This window comes from Scyliorhinus torazame, chromosome 21 (assembly GCF_047496885.1).
Source record: "Scyliorhinus torazame isolate Kashiwa2021f chromosome 21, sScyTor2.1, whole genome shotgun sequence".
Taxonomy (NCBI): domain Eukaryota; kingdom Metazoa; phylum Chordata; class Chondrichthyes; order Carcharhiniformes; family Scyliorhinidae; genus Scyliorhinus; species Scyliorhinus torazame.
In genome coordinates, this window is record NC_092727.1 from 93,509,173 (window position 1) to 93,529,571 (window position 20,399).

At 46.9% G+C, this 20,399-nt stretch overlaps 1 protein-coding gene across 1 annotated transcript in view; it reads right to left on the reverse strand.

Moving 5' to 3' along the window:
• eftud2 (elongation factor Tu GTP binding domain containing 2) overlaps positions 1–20,399 on the reverse strand; it is a 91,147-nt gene that overhangs the window by 62,342 nt on the left and 8,406 nt on the right. The window contains exons 2-3 of the mRNA XM_072487076.1: positions 5,022–5,130; positions 208–367 (exon numbers count right to left, since the gene is read on the reverse strand). Of these exons, the coding sequence (XP_072343177.1) occupies positions 208–367; positions 5,022–5,120 (259 nt within the window). The 5' untranslated portion in view covers positions 5,121–5,130. The remainder of the gene's footprint in view (positions 1–207; positions 368–5,021; positions 5,131–20,399) is intronic.

Consider the following 20,399-nt stretch of genomic DNA (forward strand, 5'->3'; position numbering starts at 1 on the left):
AAGTGAACTGGAAATCTGAGAAGCAAGAAACGGAAGAAGCAGGGAGGGGAGAATCAGTTGTAAAACAATTAGAATTAAGTCTAACTCAGAGGAGTTTAGTGGACCATGACCCAGAGCCCCTGCCTATCACATTCATAGAATCCCTACAGTGCAGAAGGAGGCCGCTCAGCCCATTGAGTCTGCATTAATTCGATTGTTTAATCTTACCAGTAAGTGGCTGAGTATCTTCCTCTTGGACAATTGTCTCTACCTCAGGCCCATACACCTCCTCTGCTGTGGGGTAATACTTCTTATCCTCGTGTAACACCACCTCCATTCCAACATGATCATCATCCTGATCTCCAGCTTCGTCATCGTCATCGTCATCCTAACATGATAAAGCATTTTTTAAACAATTCTCTGAACATGGATACTGCTACTTCGAAATACCTCCTTGCTCCATTGTATGGTTACAAATATGAGGTTTGTAAGATGTTATGGCTTGGACGGTCTTTTATTTCCGGTAAAATGAAGGAATGAAAGGGTTCATGTGTCCTGTTCTGAATTCTGTCTGCCAAGAAGCTTGGTGGCTTGGTTGCTAAAGATTAATGGTAGGGAAAGAGTGGGGCCAGGTTGTGTTACTGGGAAGATGCAAGATATTTACACCTGTAAGCAATGACCTGAGAAGCTATGCTGACGGTAGATACACTGTTAGTGTACAAATTGTAGGGAGGTGTTAGGAACTGTCATATTTTGTAAACGGTTGTACTTAATTGTCTATTTAATTTCATGATAGAAAGGAGTTGGGGATTGAGAGGATAACTAATTATAATTTCTTCCTGATTACGAGACCCATGTGATTCACATTGCCATGAAGAGGCACTTTGAGAAGGTAAAAGTCCACAGGCGGCAATTGTGGGTTGGGTTGCCGGTTTCCTGAAAATATGACTGAATCGCACAGACAGGTTAGTCTGCAAGAATATGAGAGAAAGCGAGCGAACATGGGAGAGAGCGTGTGAGAGATAGAGGCAGCAAGTCTCTATTGTTCACCATGCAGGATGTGATGGGATTTCACACTCCATATTTTTTCCAGCATTTCAACTTGAAAATCTTAGACCTGGTCAGCATATTGTGTTTTCACACTCTTCCTTATTAGAAGTCTGCACATGCCCTGGCATTATCATTAAGGGAGAACTAGGGAATAGGGCCAGCATGGCTCGGAGGAAGAGCAGACAGGGAGATGTTGCTGAAAACAGCAGGACTGGTGGCCTGAAGTGCATATGGTTTAATGCAAGAAGTATAACAGGTAAGGCAGATGAACGTAAAAGCTTGGATTAGTACTTGGAATTATGATGTTGTTGCCATTAGAGACCTGGTTGAGGGAAGGACAGGATTGGCAGCTAAACGTTCCAGAATTTAGATGTTTCAGGCGGGATAGAGGAGGATGTAAAAGGAGCGAAGGAGTTGTGCTACTGGTTAGGGAGAATATCACAGCTACATTGCAGGAGGACACCTCAGAGGGCAGCAAGGCTATATGGGTAGAGATCAGGAATAAGAAGGGTGCAGTCACAATGTTGGGGGTTTACTACAGGCCACCCAACAGCCAGAGCAGCAGATAGGTAGACAGATTTTGGAAAGGAGTAAAAGCAACAGGGTTGTTGTGATGGGAGACTTTAACTTCCCCAATATTGACTGGGACTCACTGAGTGCTAGGGGCTTGGACGGGGCATCCAGGAGGGCTTCTTAAAAAAATATGTAGAGAGTCCAACTACGGAAGGGGCTGTACTGGACCTGGTATTGGGGAATGAGCCCGGCCAGGTGGTAGAAGTTTCAGTAGAGGAGCATTTTGGGAACAGTGACCACAATTCAGTAAGATTTAAAGTGCTGGTGGACAAGGATAAGAGTGGGCCTAGGGTGAATGTGCTAAATTGGGGGAAGGCTAATTATAACAATATTAGGCGGGAACTGAAGAACCTAGATTGGGGGCAGGTGTTTGAGGGTAAATCAACATCTGACATGTGGGAGGATTTCAAATGTCAGTTGAAAGGAATTCAGGACCGGCATGTTCCTGTGAGGGAGAAGAATAAATACGGCAAATTTCAGGAGCCTTGGATAACAAGAGATATTGTCGGTCTTGTCAAAAAGAAAAAGGAGGCATTTGTCAGGGCTAAAAGGCTGGGAACAGACGAAGCCTGCGTGGAATATAAGGAAAGTAGGAAGGAACTTAAGCAAGGAGTCAGGAGGACTAAAAGGGGTCACGAAAAGTCATTGGCAAATAGGGTTAAGGAAAATCCCAAGGCTTTTTACACGTATATAAAAAGCAATAGGGTAGCCAGGGAAAGGGTTGGCCCACTGAAGGGCAGGGGAGGGAATCTATGTGTGGAGCCAGAGGAAATGGGCGAGGTACTAAATGAATACTTTGCACAGTATTCACCACAGAGAAGGAATTGGTAGATGTTGACACTGGAGAAGGGTGTGTAGATAGCCTGGGTCACATTGAGATCCAAAAAGACGTGGTGTTGGGCGTCTTGAAAAATATTAAGGTATATAACTCCCCAGGGCCTGATGGGATCGACCCCAGAATACTGAAGGAGGCTAGAGAGGAAATTGCTGAGGCCTTGACAGAAATCTTTGGATCCTCACCGTCTCCAGGTGATGTCCCAGAGGACTGGAGAACAGCCAATGTTGTTCCTTTGTTTAAGAAGGGTAGCAAGGATAATCCAGGGAACTACAGGCTGGTGAGCCTTACGTCAGTGGTAGGGAAATTACTGGAGAGAATTATTCGAGACAGGATCTACTCCCATTCTGAAGCAAATAGACATATTAGCGAGATGCAGCACGGTTTTGTGAAGGGGAGTTTGTGTCTCACTAACTTGAAAGAGTTTTTCAAGGAGGTACAAAGATGACTGATGCAGGAAGGGCAGTGGATGTTGTCGATATGGACTTCAGTAAGGCCTTTGACAAGGTCCCTCATGGCAGACTGGTACAAAAGGTGAAGTCACACGGGAACAGAGGTGAGCTGGCAAGATGGATACAGAACTGGCTCGGTCATAGAAGGCAGAGAGTAGCAATGGAAGGATGCTTTTCTGATTGGAGGGCTGTGACTAGTGGTGTTCCGCAGGGATCAGTGCTGGGACCTTTGCTGTTCATACCATATATAAATGATTTGGAGGAAAACGTAACTGGTCAGATTAGTAAGTTTGCGGACGACACAATGGTTGGTGGAATTGCGGATAGCGATGAGGACTGTCAGAGGATACAGCAGGATTTGGATCGTTTGGAGGCTTGGGCGGAGAGATGGCACATGGGAGTTTAATCCGGACAAATGTGAGGTAATGCATTTTGGAAGGTCTAATGCAGGTAGGGAATATACAGTGAATGGTAGAACCCTCAAGAGTATTGACAATCAGAGAGACTAGATGTACAGATCCACAGGTCACTGAAAGGGGCAATGCAGGTGGAGAAGGTAGTCAAGAAGGCATACGACATGCTTGCCTTCATTGGCCAGGGCATTGAATATAAAAATTGGCAAGTCATGTTGCAGCTGTCTAGAACCTTAGTTAAGCTACACTTGGAGTATAGTGTTCAATTTTGGTCACCACACCAGAAGGATGTGGAGGCTTTAGAGAGGGTGCAGAAGAGATTTACCAGGATGTTGCCTGGTATGGAGGGCATTAGCTATGACAAGAGGTTGAATAAACTCGGTTTGTTCTCACTGGAACAACGGAGGTTGAGGGGCGACCTGATAGAGGTCTACAAAATTATGAGGGGCATAGACATGGTGGATAGTCAGAGACTTTTTTCCCACGGTAGAGGGGTCAATTACTAGGGAGCATAGGTTTAAGGTGCGAGGGGCAAGGTTTAGAGGAGATGTACGAGGCAAGTTTTACAGAGGGTAGTGGGTGCCTGGAACTCGCTGCCGGAGGAGGTGGTGGAAGCTGGGACGATAGTGACGTTTAAGGGGCATCTTGACAAATACTTGTATAGGATGGGACTAGAGGGATAAGGACTCCAGAAGTGAAGAAGATTTTAGTTTAGACGGGCAGCATGGTCGGCACAGGCTTGGAGGGTCGAAGGGCCTGTTCCTGTGCTGTACTTTTCTTTGTTCTTTGTATTTGACAAGGTCACTAGCATCAAAGGACTTAGACAGAAGTTTGAACAGAACAGATGGCCCATCACTTACCACTCTTCACCATGGGCACACATCACTGAGTTATCATTATATTCCTGGGGGCCATGCAGTCATGTCCCAGCCTCCAACAGACTGTGTATCAGCCTGCACATCATTTTACTACTCACACCAGGGTCCTTGGTGGTATACATGTAAAACTTGGGAGGTGTTTTGACTCCAATTAAACAGCTTAAACAAGCAAGGATACTTAGATTTAACACTCAATGCAATAACAAGTTTGAATGAACTACATTTTCTGACAGCCATTTAAAGCAAGTCAGGGGAAAATTACATTCACAAATATGTCTCTTTTACCCAAATTACTGTTGCAAAGGATCAGAATACGGAGTATTTAGAGGAATCAATATCAATTATACTGCTCACACACAATGAAAAAGTTAGTTTAAATATTACACATCATATATCCTCAGTTCGTAGATAGAGAAGGAATGATAACTGTGGTGAAACATTTAGCAGTAATTTCGTTCAACCGGCAAGACATGGATTAAGTACAACAAACTTGATGGGCTGGATTCTCCACCCTGCTGTGCCACATTTCTGTTTTACCCCGCCGGCAGGATGCTCCGTTACGCCGGCTAATCAATGGGGTTTCCCATTGTGGGGCTGCCCCATGCCGTCGGGAAACCCCCGGGCTGCCGGCAAAACGGAGCATCCTGCCGGCGGAGAATCCAGCTCGATGATTTTAATGTACTAAGATTTTTTTTTAAAACACAGTGGTTCTAAAACAAAAAGAGAGATAGTTTATCTGGAGAATAATTGACATTACTTGGATATCAAGATAAATCCTAAAATAAACGGTAACGCTATCAAAGCCTGAAAATAACAAGGAGACCCTGAACAGTAACCTCACCTCATCCACATCATCGTCTCTACCTAGGCCATCTTCCTCATCAGAATCCAATTCTGGCCCAATGTAGTTGCCAAATTCATCATACAGGTCCGTATCCATGATGGGAACTCTGAAATGGGATATACACATACATAAAGCACTTTTACTATTTTAAGCTGCTGACTGAACACATGGGATGATACAGCACAGAAGAAAGGATGTATTTCGGCCCATCATATCTGTGACAGTATGAAGATTGAAATACGTTGCAGGATTACTGCGTACCATGTATAACATGACAATCTGAAATTTATAAGATGGCAAACCCCACCTAAAACATATGCTAATAAATTCAAAGTTACTGGTAGCAGTCTGGCAAAAGAGAAGAAACATTCAGTTCTCGCAAATATTAACAAGAAAGTGCTCATCTGGCAGATGCAGTTAGAGAGCTCTCCCTTCACTTTTAAAGCACAGTTCAAAGACAGGCAGTCAGTATTTTTATTGACATTTGGGTTCTACCAGCTATACACATTTGAAAGACAGAAATTTGGAGTGCTTCAGATCAATGTAATTTTACCAGGACCCACTCTGAGGAAACCAAACCCGAGGGAAGCAAAATAACAGACTATGCAGCTTGTGAAAAGAGAAGGCATTATCTAAATGTTGTACAATGATATAGCACCAGCAATGTAATAAAATGTCCTACGTTCCAGAAGTGGCATCAAATAATATTAGAAAGTGAGTCATATAAAGAGTTTAGGCCAGATGATCAAAATATGGATAAAGAGGTACGTTATAACATACCAACAAGCCTGGCCACATTTTCAGAATTTCCTTTTTTAGATTTCTAGCATTGACAACTTGTCTTTTTACCCCCAAGTGAAACGAGTTTAAAGCAGTCTGAATCAAACTGGTGTAAAAATTGCAATACAATTACTCTGCATTTCATAGAATCATACAACACAGGAGGCTGCCATTCAGCCCATCATGCCTTTGCAGTCTTCGGTAAAGTTATCCTGTTCGTCCCAATCCCATTTGCTCCTTAAAATATTTATCCAATCCACTTTTATTACTATTAAATTTGCTTCCACCTTCCACACTCCCTTTTCAGGCATTCCACATCATAACAACTTGCTGTTAAAATTTGTGTTTCCTCAGGTCACCTTGCTTTTTTAAACAACCTTCATAACTTGTCTTGCCACCTTCAAAGATCTGTATACATATAACTCCCAGGTGCCTCTGTTCCTCCATCCCCATAAAAATTGTGCCAGTTAGTTCATACTGTCTCTCATCATCCTTCTGAACAAAATGTACCACTTCATACAACTTTGCACTAAATTTCATCTGCCGGTTGTCGACCATTTTACTGATTTATATTCTCCCAAGTCCGGTCCTCGCTTCATTGCTTGTTTTTAAATTTTGAGTCTGAAATTATGCTGCATGTACTCAAGACTGGATCATGAAAAAAGATCAGAAAGAGCAGTAGTATCATTGTATACTATCATCCAATTTGAAAAAGGACCGTAGATCATCCAATTTGAAAAAGGACCGTTCAACAATAGTCTCTGCTTTCGGTCCGTTAACCTTTTTAGTATTTATGATGTCACGGTTTCTTGAAACCCATGGGCTTCAGGTTTGCCGACAAGTCTATTCTATCACGTCTGAAAGTTCATCATGCACATCAACTGGGCCACGTTCATCAACCCGCTCCTTTGCTTCATCAAAGCACGCAATAAAATTCGTCAAAGATAATTTTCTACCAACAAATTTGTGCAGACTTTAATTTATTACCCAATAACATTTGAAATGCCACTTATTTTGCCCCAGATTATTAACTATAAACGTTTCCCCACAATTAACATTTAAGATGACTGCTTTGCATTGCTGGATTTATCCCTCATCTAGGAGTCCTCTGGTACGACCACAATATACAAAGGTGTAGCCACCTGGGTTGGCCACTTCCCGACTCAAAATGGAGATCCGCAAAGACTACAGGGAAATTCAGCCAACACAGGCAAAAACTAGCAAGTGCAGAAATCCTGTGTATTGGAACTTGCAAAAGCCCAGACAGCACTGAAACTCACAGCCATCTGCATACTAACGAGCGATCCCTGGGTACAATGGAAACATTTAAGGTGAATAAGGCCAAGCCAGACTCCTCGGCGCCAGCAGGAGCCAAGACAAAGGAAGGCCAACGGACACTCAGGGACCGTCCAGCGATCAGGGAACAACTCCACTATTGGAGAAATCGATCCAAGTGATCGGAACGTAGTCCAATCACTTGGAACCAGGTACGGGGTCCGCCCCGAACGGCGGGAAGCCCTTGGGGACTATAAAGTAAAGCCCCCAAGTTCAAATCGGTCTTCTTCGCAGGGTTCACTCAGCAGCGAATCAACCCTTGAGAGTGAACTGCCCAAGCTACCGCATCAACCAGGTAAGTCTCCAGTCAACGCACGCTACGAGATAGGCGCTCCTAGCTACCAGTCCATACCAGCTTTTGAATCCTGCAGACTCAGATCGAATGAAAGGCCATTTGTTCCCCTGACCAGGTGGGCCAATTCCGAATCTAAGTATAGGCCTTTTTATGATAGAAATAGTCTAGAAAGTAGAGTTTATGCATGAGTAGTGATTTACTGTGTATAATAAATGTGTTTTGATTTGAATCTTACTAATTGGTGTGTTGAGTTATTGATCAGTACTTGAACTTGAACCTCATGGCGGTATCATAAAGATACCTGGCGACTCTAGAGCAAAGGTTATATTAACAGAGCAAATTAAGTAAAGATACAACGGGTAACATTTAAGAGCCAACCAAAAGCTAGCAACATATTACTGGCGACTCCACCGGGATCCGACTTAGAAGTGGCTTGACCACTCCGGGAGAACCCAAAAATTTGAATTAGAAATCCAATTGGGAACAGAAAAAACCACAAGTGTTCAAGCAGTTCTGATCAATCCTCGTAATTCGGAAGTGTGTTAATGCACACGTAACTAACAGGGCTATAAAGTAAAACTGATAAGATTTTTGTTGCGAAAAGCTGTCGGGAGTTTGTATTCCGGAAAATAGTGAAAGCCGTACCTGTAATTACAGCACCGCCTTAGTACCCCTCGTTCCAAATTTTAAGAGAGTATTTAGAGGAAAATGGCAATGCAATGCCTCATGAACCCTGAAGAATTCGTGGTCGCAGCGACCAGCAATAGAGTAGGTCAGATTCCTGTTTGGGAAGAAGAGATCAGGAAATATCTCAAAGGGAAAGGAGGGCCCCTTTGGAGTGAATTCTGTGATAATGAGGAAACAGGACCCGGGAGTATAGGACATACTTGGCGGGAGAACCTGTCAGAGATCCATAAGAAAAGCTTAGGGAAAGCTCGCAAGCTGATGGCAATCATGTCCTGTCTGGCACAATTGCAAGGCACAGAGGAAGTCTTTCAGACGCTCCGCAAAGAGATAGAGGAGACACATCAAATGAGCAAAGTCGATGTTAGCGAGGTCGAGAAAGAGAATATAGAATTAAGAAGGAAGTTGGCAGCAAAGGACAGAGAGGCGGATGATGCCAAGATGGCACACCAGTCTTATCAAGCGCATCCGAGCAGCTTCCAAACCCAATATGAGAAGGCCTATCAGGACACGCAACGTGCAGTCCTGGTAAGAGAAGAGACAGAGAAACAGGTAGAGGCATTGCAAAGGCAGCGATTTAAAAGCAGCGTTAAGAGCACTCAATGCTGCCTCCACGGAGCACAGACAAAGCTCATTAGATCATGCGAAATGCAGGAAGCAGATTGCGGAGCTGCAGTCTTTGCTTTCGGTGCAAAATGGGTTCCAGAGCACCTTTGGATCCAAATTAGATGAGGAAGACCGCTCTGATTGGCAAGAGTTAAATAAAACCGCGCATAGATATGTTCAGGGAACATGTGCGCAAGGAAAGCCCCAAAGGAGAAAAGCACCCCAACCCCCCAGAGCACAGATAGATCAGGCACCCATGAACCCAGTAACTACCCACCGCACAGTCACATCGGAAGGAGACGCAGAATTTCGTTATACCACCCTCTTAACTGTGACCCAATTACGGGACGCGTGCGAGAAAATCACACCATTCCTCCCCACCTCAGACCCCCACCACTTCTTTGCTACAGTAAAGCAGCAGGCGACCATGTACGGCCTGGATGAGCGAGAGCACGTGAAGCTCACAGTTTTGAGTGTAGACCCTTCAGTCGTAGCAGCCCTTCCCGACTCACAGAATATAGGAGGCACCCTTGCAGAGATGCACACGCCGATCCTAGACGCGATCGGCTATAACAGAGGTGACCCAGTAGAAGGCCTGAATAAGTGCAGGCAGAAAAAGACAGAACACCCCACAGAGTTTGCTGGACGCCTGTGGATCCATTTTACAGCCGTTTTCGGCAATTTAGAACGCGCCAATTTGTCCCAAGACGGTATGGCCAAATGGACCCGCACCCTTATCTCCCATGCCAGAGAGGCAGGACAAAAAGCCTGTACGAATTATGACCCCTCAGAGGAAGCGCACAATGAGAAATGGGTTTTAAAAAGATTGTCCTGCACCTGGGAGCAATCTGTCCAAAACAAACCCGTAATTAAGAAACTCGAAGAACATCAGGCAGAGGCAGATATCCACACAGTTAAGACGCCCCAGAACCCCGCATGGGTGAACGAAGGCAGGAACAGCCCCCCACAGAAACCACAAGAGTGTTACAACTGTGGACAATTAGGTCACTTTGCACGAGAGTGCAATGCCCCACGAAAGCCACAGAGAGCCCAGCAGGCAGGCACTCTGAATAAGAATAGGACAGAGCCCATACATAGTGTGAGCACCCGTTCAGACCAGACAGACATGAACGGAACTGACTGACGGTGTTCGGGCTTCCCCACCTGGGTCTGCGACACCCTTTGGGATAGGTCCGGCCGACCAATAGTTGCAGCAAAAGTATGGGGACAGCCCATCGAATTTCTATGGGACACAGGAGGGTCTCACACCACAATTAATTCCTCCACCATGTTCCAAAAAGACACGTGGCCCACTACAGCCACAATCACCCTCAGCGGCTTCACAGGCCACTCACAGCAGGGACACATCACAGCCCCTGTACCCATTCAAATTGCCAATATTACAACAAGACACCCCATAGTTTTAGTCGATCTACCCCACATAAAATCAATGCCCAAAATGTGTTCTATGAACTCCCACCACCTTTCATTTGATCCAGTAAACCAATGTGTCTGGAAAATGGCAAAATCCGCAAGAGCCCCCCCGATGCTCACAGTAGGTGAGTGTGCAAACAAGATTAGCACAGTTGGCGATTTCTGGTTTGACCCGACCACGATTAACACAGACAAGCAGGTTAGGGCAGTTCTGCAGAAGCACAGGACAGCATTCGTGACCCACAAACATGACTGTGGACGGATGACTGGTTCCGTTCAAATCACAGGACCTGACCCTAGACCGCAAAACCAATACGGATTTCCACAAGAGGCAGAGGGAGAAATCCCAAAAGATATCTATAGCTTATTAGAGCAGGGCGTACTTAGATCAGTAGCCTCTACTAATAATGCCCCGATTTGGCCAGTGAGAAAGCCCGATGGATCATGGCGACTGACCATCGATTACCGGGAACTGAACAAAGTCACCCCCCGCAGCAGCCCCCACGGTAGCCACAAGTCCCGAGACCATGCTCAAACAGGGACTCAACTCACGATATTTTACGGTTTTGGACGTCAGTAACGGATTCTGGTCCATTCCATTGGCAAAGGCGTGCCAATACAAATTTGCCTTCATTTTTGAAGGTCAGCAGTACATGTGGACATGCCTTCCACGAGGATTCCACAACTCCCCCTCCATTTTCCACCGACAGCTGGCAAATGGATTATCAAACTTTTCTCGCCCCGAATGTCTGGTCCAGTATGTGGACGACCTATTACTGCAGACAGACACCAAGGCAGAGCACATTGAGCTTCTGTCCGAACTCCTGGAACTCCTATAGCAAATTGGTTGTGAAGTAAACCCCAAAAAGGCCCAAATTTTGGAAAACAAAGTGATGTAATTGGGGACGATTATCACACATGGTAAACGGGAGATCGAGCATAAAAGAATTGACTTGATTGTCAAATTGCCCCTTCCCTAGGTCGTTGATCTCTAGGGTGGAAGAAGCTGAGTACTCAGCCATAGCGGTTTCGGATCATGCCCCACATTGGGTGGACCTGGAATTAGGAGAGGAAAGGGAGCAGAGAACACTCTGGCGATTAGATGTGGGACTGATGGCGGATGAGGGAGTGTGTGCAAGAGTGCGGGGGTGTATTGGGAGATATCTGGAGGTCAATGACGACGGCGAGGTCCCTGTGGGAGTGGTATGGGAAGCACTAAAAGCGGTGGTCAGAGGAGAGCTGATCTCCATTGGGGCCCACAAAAGGAAAACAGAGGCCAAGGAAAGGGAAAGATTACTGGGGGAGATTTTAAGGGTGGATAGGGAATTTGCAGAGACCCCGGAGGAGGAATTGTACAGGGAGAGGAGATGACTCCAGACGGAATTTGACCTTCTGACCACCAGAAAGGCGGAGGTACTGTGGAGGAAGGCACAGGGGAGGAGGTATGAATATGGGGAAAAGGCGAGTCGCCTGTTGGCTCATCAATTGCGAAAGAGGGCAGCAGCGAGGGAGATAGGAGGAATTAGAGACGAAAGGGGAGACACGGTGCGAAGGGCAGGAAAGATAAATGAGGTGTTCAAGACCTTCTATGAGGAACTGTATAGGTCTCAACCCCCAGAGGGAGAGGAGGGGATGCGGCAGTTCCTGGACCAATTGAGGTTCCCGAAAGTGGAGGAGCGGGGGGTGGTAGGCCTGGGGGCACCGATTGGGGTGGACGAGGTTATTAAGGGACTGGGAAGCATGCAAGCAGGGAAGGCCCCAGGACCAGACGGGTTCCCGGTGGAGTATTACAGAAAATATGTGGACTTGTTGGCCCCGTTGATGGTGAGGACGTTCAATGAGGCCAGGAAAGGGGGGACTCTACCCCCGACGATGTCGGAGGCGACGATATCGTTAATTTTGAAGAGGGATAAAGATCCGTTGCAGTGCGGGTCCTAGAGACCCATTTCATTGTTGAACGTGGACGCCAAATTGTTGGCAAAGGTACTGGCATCGAGGATAGAGGACTGTGTCCCGGGGGTGGTGCACGAAGACCAGACAGGGTTCGTAAAAGGGAGACAACTGAATGTTAACGTGCGACGACTATTAGGGGTGATAATGATGCCCCCAGTGGAGGGGGAGGCAGAGATAGTGGCGGCAATGGACGCAGAGAAGGCATTTGATAGGGTGGAGTGGGAGTATTTATGGGAAGTGTTAAGGAGGTTTGGGTTTGGGAACGGGTTTATTAGCTGGGTTAGACTTCTTTATGGGGCTCCAACGGCAAGCGTAGTTACAGGTCGACATAGATCGGAGTATTTCCGACTATATAGGGGAACAAGACAGGGATGCCCGCTGTCTCCATTGTTGTTCGCGTTGGCAATTGAACCTCTGGCCATGGCGTTGAGAGACTCCAGGAAATGGAGAGGGGTGATTAGAGGGGGAGAAGAACACCGAGTCTCGTTATATGCGGATGACCTATTGTTATACGTGTCGGACCCAGCGGGGGGAATGATAGAGGTTATGCGAATTTTGAGGGGGTTCGGGGATTTCGCGGGGTATAGGCTAAACATGGGGAAGAGTGAATTATTTGTGATACATCCAGGGGACCAGAGTAGAGAGATAGAAGGCTTGCCTCTAAGGAAAGTGGAAAGAAACTTCCGATACCTGGGGATTCAGATCGCTAGGAGCTGGGGAACCTTGCACAGACTTAATCTGACACGGTTGGTAGAACAAATGGAGGAGGACTTCAAGAGGTGGGACATGCAGCCTCTATCGCTGGCGGGCAGGGTGCAAGCAATTAAGATGATGGTCCTCCCGAGGTTCTTATTTGTATTTCAATGTCTCCCTATACTAATCACTAAGACCTTTCTTAATAAAATAGACAGGAGCATCACGAGCTTCGTGTGGGCAGGGAAAGTTCCGAGAGTAAGGAGGGGGTTCCTTCAGCGTAGTAGGGACAGAGGAGGATTGGCACTACCGAACTTGGGCGATTACTATTGGGCCGCCAATGTGGCAATGATACGTAAATGGATGATGGAGGGTGAGGGAGCGGCGTGGGAAAGACTGGAGAGAAAGTCCTGTAAAGGGACGAGTTTAGAGGCGCTGGTGACGGCGCCGCTACCGATCTCACCTAAAAAGTTTACCACGAACCCGGTGGTGGCGGCAACATTGAATATCTGGGGACAGTGGAGGCGACAGAGAGGGGTGCGGGGAGCCCTGGTGGGGTCCCCAATCAGGAACAACCATAGGTTCGCCCCAGGAAGAATGGATGGAGGATTTCAGAGCTGGTTCCAGTTGGGAATTAGGAGGGTGGGAGATTTATTTATAGATGGGACTTTTGCGAGCTTGGGAGCATTGGAGGAAAAGTATAAGTTGCCCCGGGGAAATTTCTTGAGATATATGCAGGTGAGGGCATTTACTAGACAACAGGTGAGGGAATTTCCGTTGCTCCCGACACAGGGGATACAGGACAGGGTGCTTTCAGGGGTGTGGGTCGGAGAGGGCAAGGTGTCAGAGATTTACCGAGAGATGAGGGAAGAGGGGGAGGAGTCGGTGGGCGAACTAAAAGGAAAGTGGGAAGAAGAACTAGGGGAGGAGATAGAAGAGGGTTTGTGGGCTGATGTCCTAAGCAGGGTAAATTCCTCTTCCTCATGCGCCAGGCTTAGCCTGATTCAATTTAAGGTGCTACATAGAGCACACATAACGGGAGCAAGATTGAGCAGGTTCTTTGGAGTGGAGGACAAATGTGGGAGGTGTGGCGGGAGCCCGGCAAACCACGCACATATGTTTTGGACATGCCCGGCACTGGAAGGGTATTGGAAGGGAGTGACGGGAGTGATTTCGCGGGTGGTGAAGGCCCGGGTCAAACCAGGCTGGGGGTTAGCTCTATTGAGTTGCGGAAGAGCCGGGAGTGCAGGAGGCGAAAGAGGCCGACGTTGTGGCCTTTGCGTCCCTAGTAGCCCGGCGCAGGATCCTACTCATGTGGAAGGAGGCGAAACCCCCCGGACTGGAGGCCTGGGTAAATGATATGGCGGGGTTCATTAAACTGGAGCAGATAAAGTTTGCCCTGAGAGGATCGGCTCAAGGGTTCACCAGGCGGTGGCAGCCATTTCTCGACTACCTAGGGGAACGTTAGAGGGAAGACAGATGACCAGCAGCAGCAACCCAGGGGGAGGGGGGGGGGGGGGGGGTTAGTTTAGGTCAAAGATAAAGGGGTTTTGTTACTTGTGTATTGTTTAAAATTTCTGTATTGTTATTGTTGCGTTTGCTTTGTAAGAGGGGAAAAATTGTTGTTTGGGAAAAAATTTTCAATAAAACCTTTATATAAAAAAAAAAAAAAAATTGCCCCTTCCCCAGAATGTTTCAGCCCTCCGGTCATTTTTAGGACTGGTTGGCTACTGCTGAAACCATATTGACGGTTTCGCCACCAAGGCAGCATCCCTCTCAGAACTCCTAAAGAAAGGAGCCCCTTGGGAATGGCTTCCGCAGCATACGGATGCGGTGGATGCTTTGAAAAGAGCCCTCATTGCACTACAGGTTTCAGACCCGCTTTCCCCCTATGCTATAGAGATAGCTAGCACAGAACGTACCCTTCTCGGCCGCGCACCTCCAGGAACGGCACAAACAGTTAAGACCCGTGGCTTACGCCTTCAGCCTTTTAGATCCTGTGGAGAAGGGATTTTCGGCCTGTGAAAGGCACCTGCTCGCAGATTTCTGTGTGGTTCAGTATTTTTCCTACATAACCGGACTAAACCCCATCACAATCGTCACGGAACACACCCCCACCCAACCTTTACTGGACGGACGACTTAAGAACGGTACAGTAAGCCAGATTAGAACAGCCAGATGGACCCTTCTTTTGCAGGGACGGGACATCACTGTTAAAAGGAACAAGACCCACACTTTCCTAGCCGACAACCTTCAGTACCCAGGAACCCCCCACGAATGTGAAATCATCTCACGGCACCACAACACAGGCTCCTTTATTGTGAAAACACCCCCCAGAAAGATACGTAGTTCACCCCAGAGCCCCCAGCACACAGACACGTGTGAACGCTTAAGGATATATGTGGATGGATCTTCCACTATATTAGACGGGAAGCGCATGACGGGAGGCGGCATTTATGTTGAGGATGTGCAGGGACGCGCCCTTGAAGAAATCTCCTTAAAACTACCAGGACACGTAGGCGCGCAGGCGGCAGAACTAGCGGCCATCGCGTACATTGTGGATCACCCAGATTCCTTCCCCAGCCCAGCAGACATATACTCAGACAGCCTCTATGTCTGCAACAGCCTTACAGAATTCCTACCCCTGTGGAAAGCAAGAGGATTTGTTTACACAGATGGACAACCCCTCCCTTCAGCCCCATTGCTCCGCCACATTTTAGAGAAAGCACAGGACAGGACATTTGGAATGGTTAAAGTCCGCAGTCACCACCGTTCCTCCCCGCCTGGAAATGTAAAAGCCGACGCACTGGCCAAAGCAAGTTCCAGGCATGGATATATTTGGACACCCCCCGAAAGCGCCCCAGTGAATGCAGTTCAGGTCTCGCAGACTAATATCGAGGATTTAGTGCAGGCCCAGAAGCAAGATAGCAATCTCAGGGAGATTTTGAAAGGAAAATTTACGGCACCTTACGATAGATTTAAAAACGCACTAACCACACATGACGGTGTGGTCCTAAAAGACACCCTTTGTGGTTCCTGAACAGGACAGGAATCGGCTTATTTGTTTGTTCCATGACAGTCATGGGCATCAGGGAATTGATCCCATTACAGCCCACCTCAGGCAGCTCTGTTGGTGGCCAAGTTTAAAAGACGTGACGCACTACGTTGAGAATTGCCTTATCTGTGCCCAAAACAATCCGGACAGATACGCAAAGAAAGCTCAACTTAGCCACACCCGCCCCATTAATGGCCCCTGGCTAACCTCCAGATCGATTTTATAGGACCATTGCCCCCTTGCAGGAATGGTTACAAGTACGTATTAGTCGTCATAGACACTTTTACGAAATGGGTAGAGACATTCCCATCCAGAACTAACACGGCAAAGACCACAGCCAAGATTTTAACCCACCACATCTTTACGAGATGGGGACTCCCCCGCAGCACTGATTCCGACCAAGGTTCCCATTTTACGGGACGTGTCATGAAGAACGTCCTCACGATATTTGGCATTACCCAAATATTCCACATCGCATACCACCCCCGGTCAAGTGGTATCGTGGAGCGAATGAATCGGACCCTAAAAGTAACCCTCAGAAAAATGGTCCAACAAAACAACACCACTTGGGATTTAGTCCTCCCTTTTGCGCTGATGTTTTTGAGAAATACTGTTTCGACATCCACAAGATACACCACACACACTCATGACCGGACGCCCCATGAAAGGCATGGAATTTTTATTAGGACTTGACTTGACCAGCCCCGAAGTGACGGCCCTCACACACGAGAACGCAGTAAAACAGTTCGTCAAAAATGTAAAAACGTCTCAGCTAGCAGCCGCAGTAAGATTAGGCACCAGAAAGAAACAGAGCAAGGCCTGTTTCGACAAGACAGTGCATGCGACTGAGTTTGAGGTAGGACAGCAGGTCATGCTCTCCATTTAGAACCCCAGCATATTCCTGCCACCGAAGTATTCGGGTCCGTACTCTATTGCGGACAAAGTAAGCCCCTCCGTCTATAAAATTAAGTACCCCAACGGAAAGACTCTGTGGTTCCATGTTAACCAGCTTAAGACATATGGCCCACAGTCTAACCACGCACACGTCATGCTCGATGCAGCAGACCACACCCCGCCCACACCCAACGTATCCCTATCCTCCCCCAACACATCCACCCCACCCAAAGGACTCACCCTCGACTCCACCCCCGAACTCTAGACTCTGCCGCAGAACACCCACAGACAGCAGCAGCAGAGACAGCGACTGTGACACAGACAATAGCCACAGCACGCCTCCCTACTATCCCCATGCACCAGGACCCACACCCAGCGAATCTGAACACGATTCGAATGATCTCTTCCTGATCACATTCCTCAACAAACCCCACCAAAGACCACCGCCCTACTATGACGACCCCGACTCCGTCCCCACAGAATTAGACACAACTTTTTGGCACCAGGACAATTCATACAGGCTCGTCCGAAACGACGAGATGGACCCGAAGTCACACCATGCAGCTTTATCAACCCTCATCCATTCCAGAGTATGGCATCCGGGAGAAGAGGATGACTTTGAGTCTGACTCCCAAAACGAGAACCCCTTTGCGACCCTGTTCGCAACTGATAACTGAGGTGCCCAGATGATGTTTAAAAAGGAACCGCTTGGGAGAAACGGTGTCCTTTCTGATGGAACCTGCAGCATGTTGTTCAATGTTGTTTGTTAGTGTTATTGTTAAGTGGTGTTTGTACGGCCACATACCATATTTGTCGACAGAAACCTATGAGAACTTGTCAGCGCGCTTATCGGCAGAAACCGCTGAGAGCTTGCCAGCCCCCGTTCATAACTGCTCTTCTGGTTCGACGGTAGAACCTTTACAGCAACCCCCTACGATGACTACATTTTTGACCGTTCTTGCCGGTTGCTCAGGTAGTGGAGAAACGGCATTGGTCTCTGCCCTGCCTGGGGACCCCCCCTCTGGTCAGCTACACTTGGGTAGAGCACATACGGCATTGATCACCGTCCTACCCGGGGATTCCATCCAAATCTTACCCGTCGCGGCCCATCCGCACCTCATTTCGCCACACTTGGTTCAAAAAGTTTTGTTTTGTTTTCGGGCAACCCTTAGGTTGCCACCCTATGCTATTTACATCCTCAAACATTTGGATGGTAAATCGTACAGCCTGCGAGACGACTCGCACTGTTTCAGTGTATCTAGTCCAAATTTTCAGTTTAAAAATTTTTTTTTTTTTTTTTTATATAAATGCGGGAGTCACACATGGTGACAAATTATAAAGGGAAATTGGCACTAAAGGACAGACATGCTAACGCACGAGATATTAACCAAGATAGTAACAGAAACTATGCTTGATCCATAGAATTCCAGCTCCAGGAAGAGAGAAGAAACGGAAAGGAAGGGACGAAAAGGAAAGACAACAATGAAGACGTCATACGTGTTTTTCGTCGTTATTGTACTTTGTATCCGGTTCCGCGCAAATGCGAACCACCTGACCCCTACCACACAGGCCGTGAATGATTCCCACCCCTACCATACACTACACCCTGACATAATTAACCCCGAGATAGTCACCGACACACCATCGTGTGATACGTTCATAACCTGGTATTCACTATCATACGTAATTGAATCACTTCTAGTATTGGCGATACTCTGCAGCATCGTGCAGTCTATCCACATGAGGAAATGGTGAAGGAGAGTCTACCGTGCTCGCACCCCGGTATACAGAATAAGATCCCCTATTTTCGGTTATCACCAGGACCCCGAACCCCGTGATCTACAATAAAGAACATTTGTGTTGCATGTTTTGTAAATAAAGAAATGTGTTTCGTTTACAACGGAAGTATTGTACACCTCTGTGCTTGACTGCCAAGCCAGAGGAAAAATGTGAATGCGGCTATTATTTTTGTATTGTTAGGAAGTTAGTATGATTGAATGTTTGAGTGAGTGTAGTTTATGAGAGATAGTTTGAGGTACCGTTTTTTTGTTGTTGTAATGCATATCCCTGTCTGACATAGCGCCACTTAGAATTGTTAGTTAAAATTTTCATTGCATAGTTATGGTCAGTGTAGAGGCCATGGAAAGAGTGCTCGCTGGGTCAGGAAGTGAAGACAACGCAGTTATGTGATCCTTCACGCTTCGCGTTAGTGATCACAAGGAGGGTGTGTAGCCACCTGGGTTGGCCACTTCCCGACTCAAAATGGAGGTCCGCAAAGACTACAGGGAAATTCAGCCAACACAGGCAAAAACTAGCAAGTGCAGAAATCCTGTGTATTGGAACTTGCAAAAGCCCAGACAGCACTGAAACTCACAGCCATCTGCATACTAATGAGCGATCCCTGGGTACAATGGAAACATTTAAGGTGAATAAGGCCAAGCCAGACTCCTCGGCGCCAGCAGGAGCCAAGACAAAGGAAGGCCAACGGACACTCAGGGACCGTCCAGCGATCAGGGAACAACTCCACTATTGGAGAAATCGATCCAAGTGATCGGAACGTAGTCCAATCACTTGGAACCAGGTACAGGGTCCGCCCCGAACGGCGGGAAGCCCCTGGGGACTATAAAGTAAAGCCCCCAAGTTCAAATTGGTCTTCTTCGCAGGGTCTCTCAGCAGCGAATCAACCCTGGAGAGTGAACTGCCTAAGCTGCCGCATCAACCAAGTAAGTCTCCAGTCAACGCACGCTACGAGATAGGTGCTCCTAGCTACCATTCCATACCAGCTTTTGAATCCTGCAGACTCAGATCAAATGAAAGGCCATTTGTTCCTCTGACCTGGTGGGCCAATTACGAATCTAAGTATAGGCTTTTTAGTGATAGAGAATAGTCTAGAAAGTAGAGTTTATGCATGAGTAGTGATTTACTGTGTATAATAAGTGTTTTGATATGAATCTTACTAATTGGTGTTGAGTTATTGGTCAGTACTTGAACTTCGTGGCGGTATCATAAAGATACCTGGCGACTCTAGAGCAAAGGTTTTACAAACAGAGCAAATTAAGTAAAGATGCAACATTTAAGAGCCAACCAAAAGTTAGCAACAAAGGGAACTGTGGCACAGGTCTATGTAATTTCTCCCTACTTCCCTTAGTAACTCCAGCAATCATCATCTTCTGAACCAACATTGATCATATTGCATGGGTTATTATTAGATGTGGTGGCCATCACGGAAACTTGGATAGAAGAGGGGCAGAAATGGTTGTTGGAGGTTCCTGGTTATCCATGTTTCAATAAGATTAGGGAGGGTGATAAAAGAGGTGGGGGGGGGGGGTGGTTGCATTGTTAATCAGAGATAGTATAACAGCTGCAGAAAGGCAGTTCGAGGAGGATCTGCCTACTGAGGTAGTATGGGTTGAAGTCAGAAATAGGAAAGGAGCAGTCACCTTGTTGGGAGTTTTCTATAGGCCCCCCAATAGCAGCAGAGATGTGGAGGAACAGATTGGGAAACAGATTTTGGAAAGGTGCAAAGTCACAGGGTAGTAGACATGGGTGACTTCAACTTCCCAAATATTGAGTGGAAACTCTTTAGATCAAATAGTTTGGATGGGGTGGTGTTTGTGCAGTGTGTCCAGGATGCTTTTCTAACACA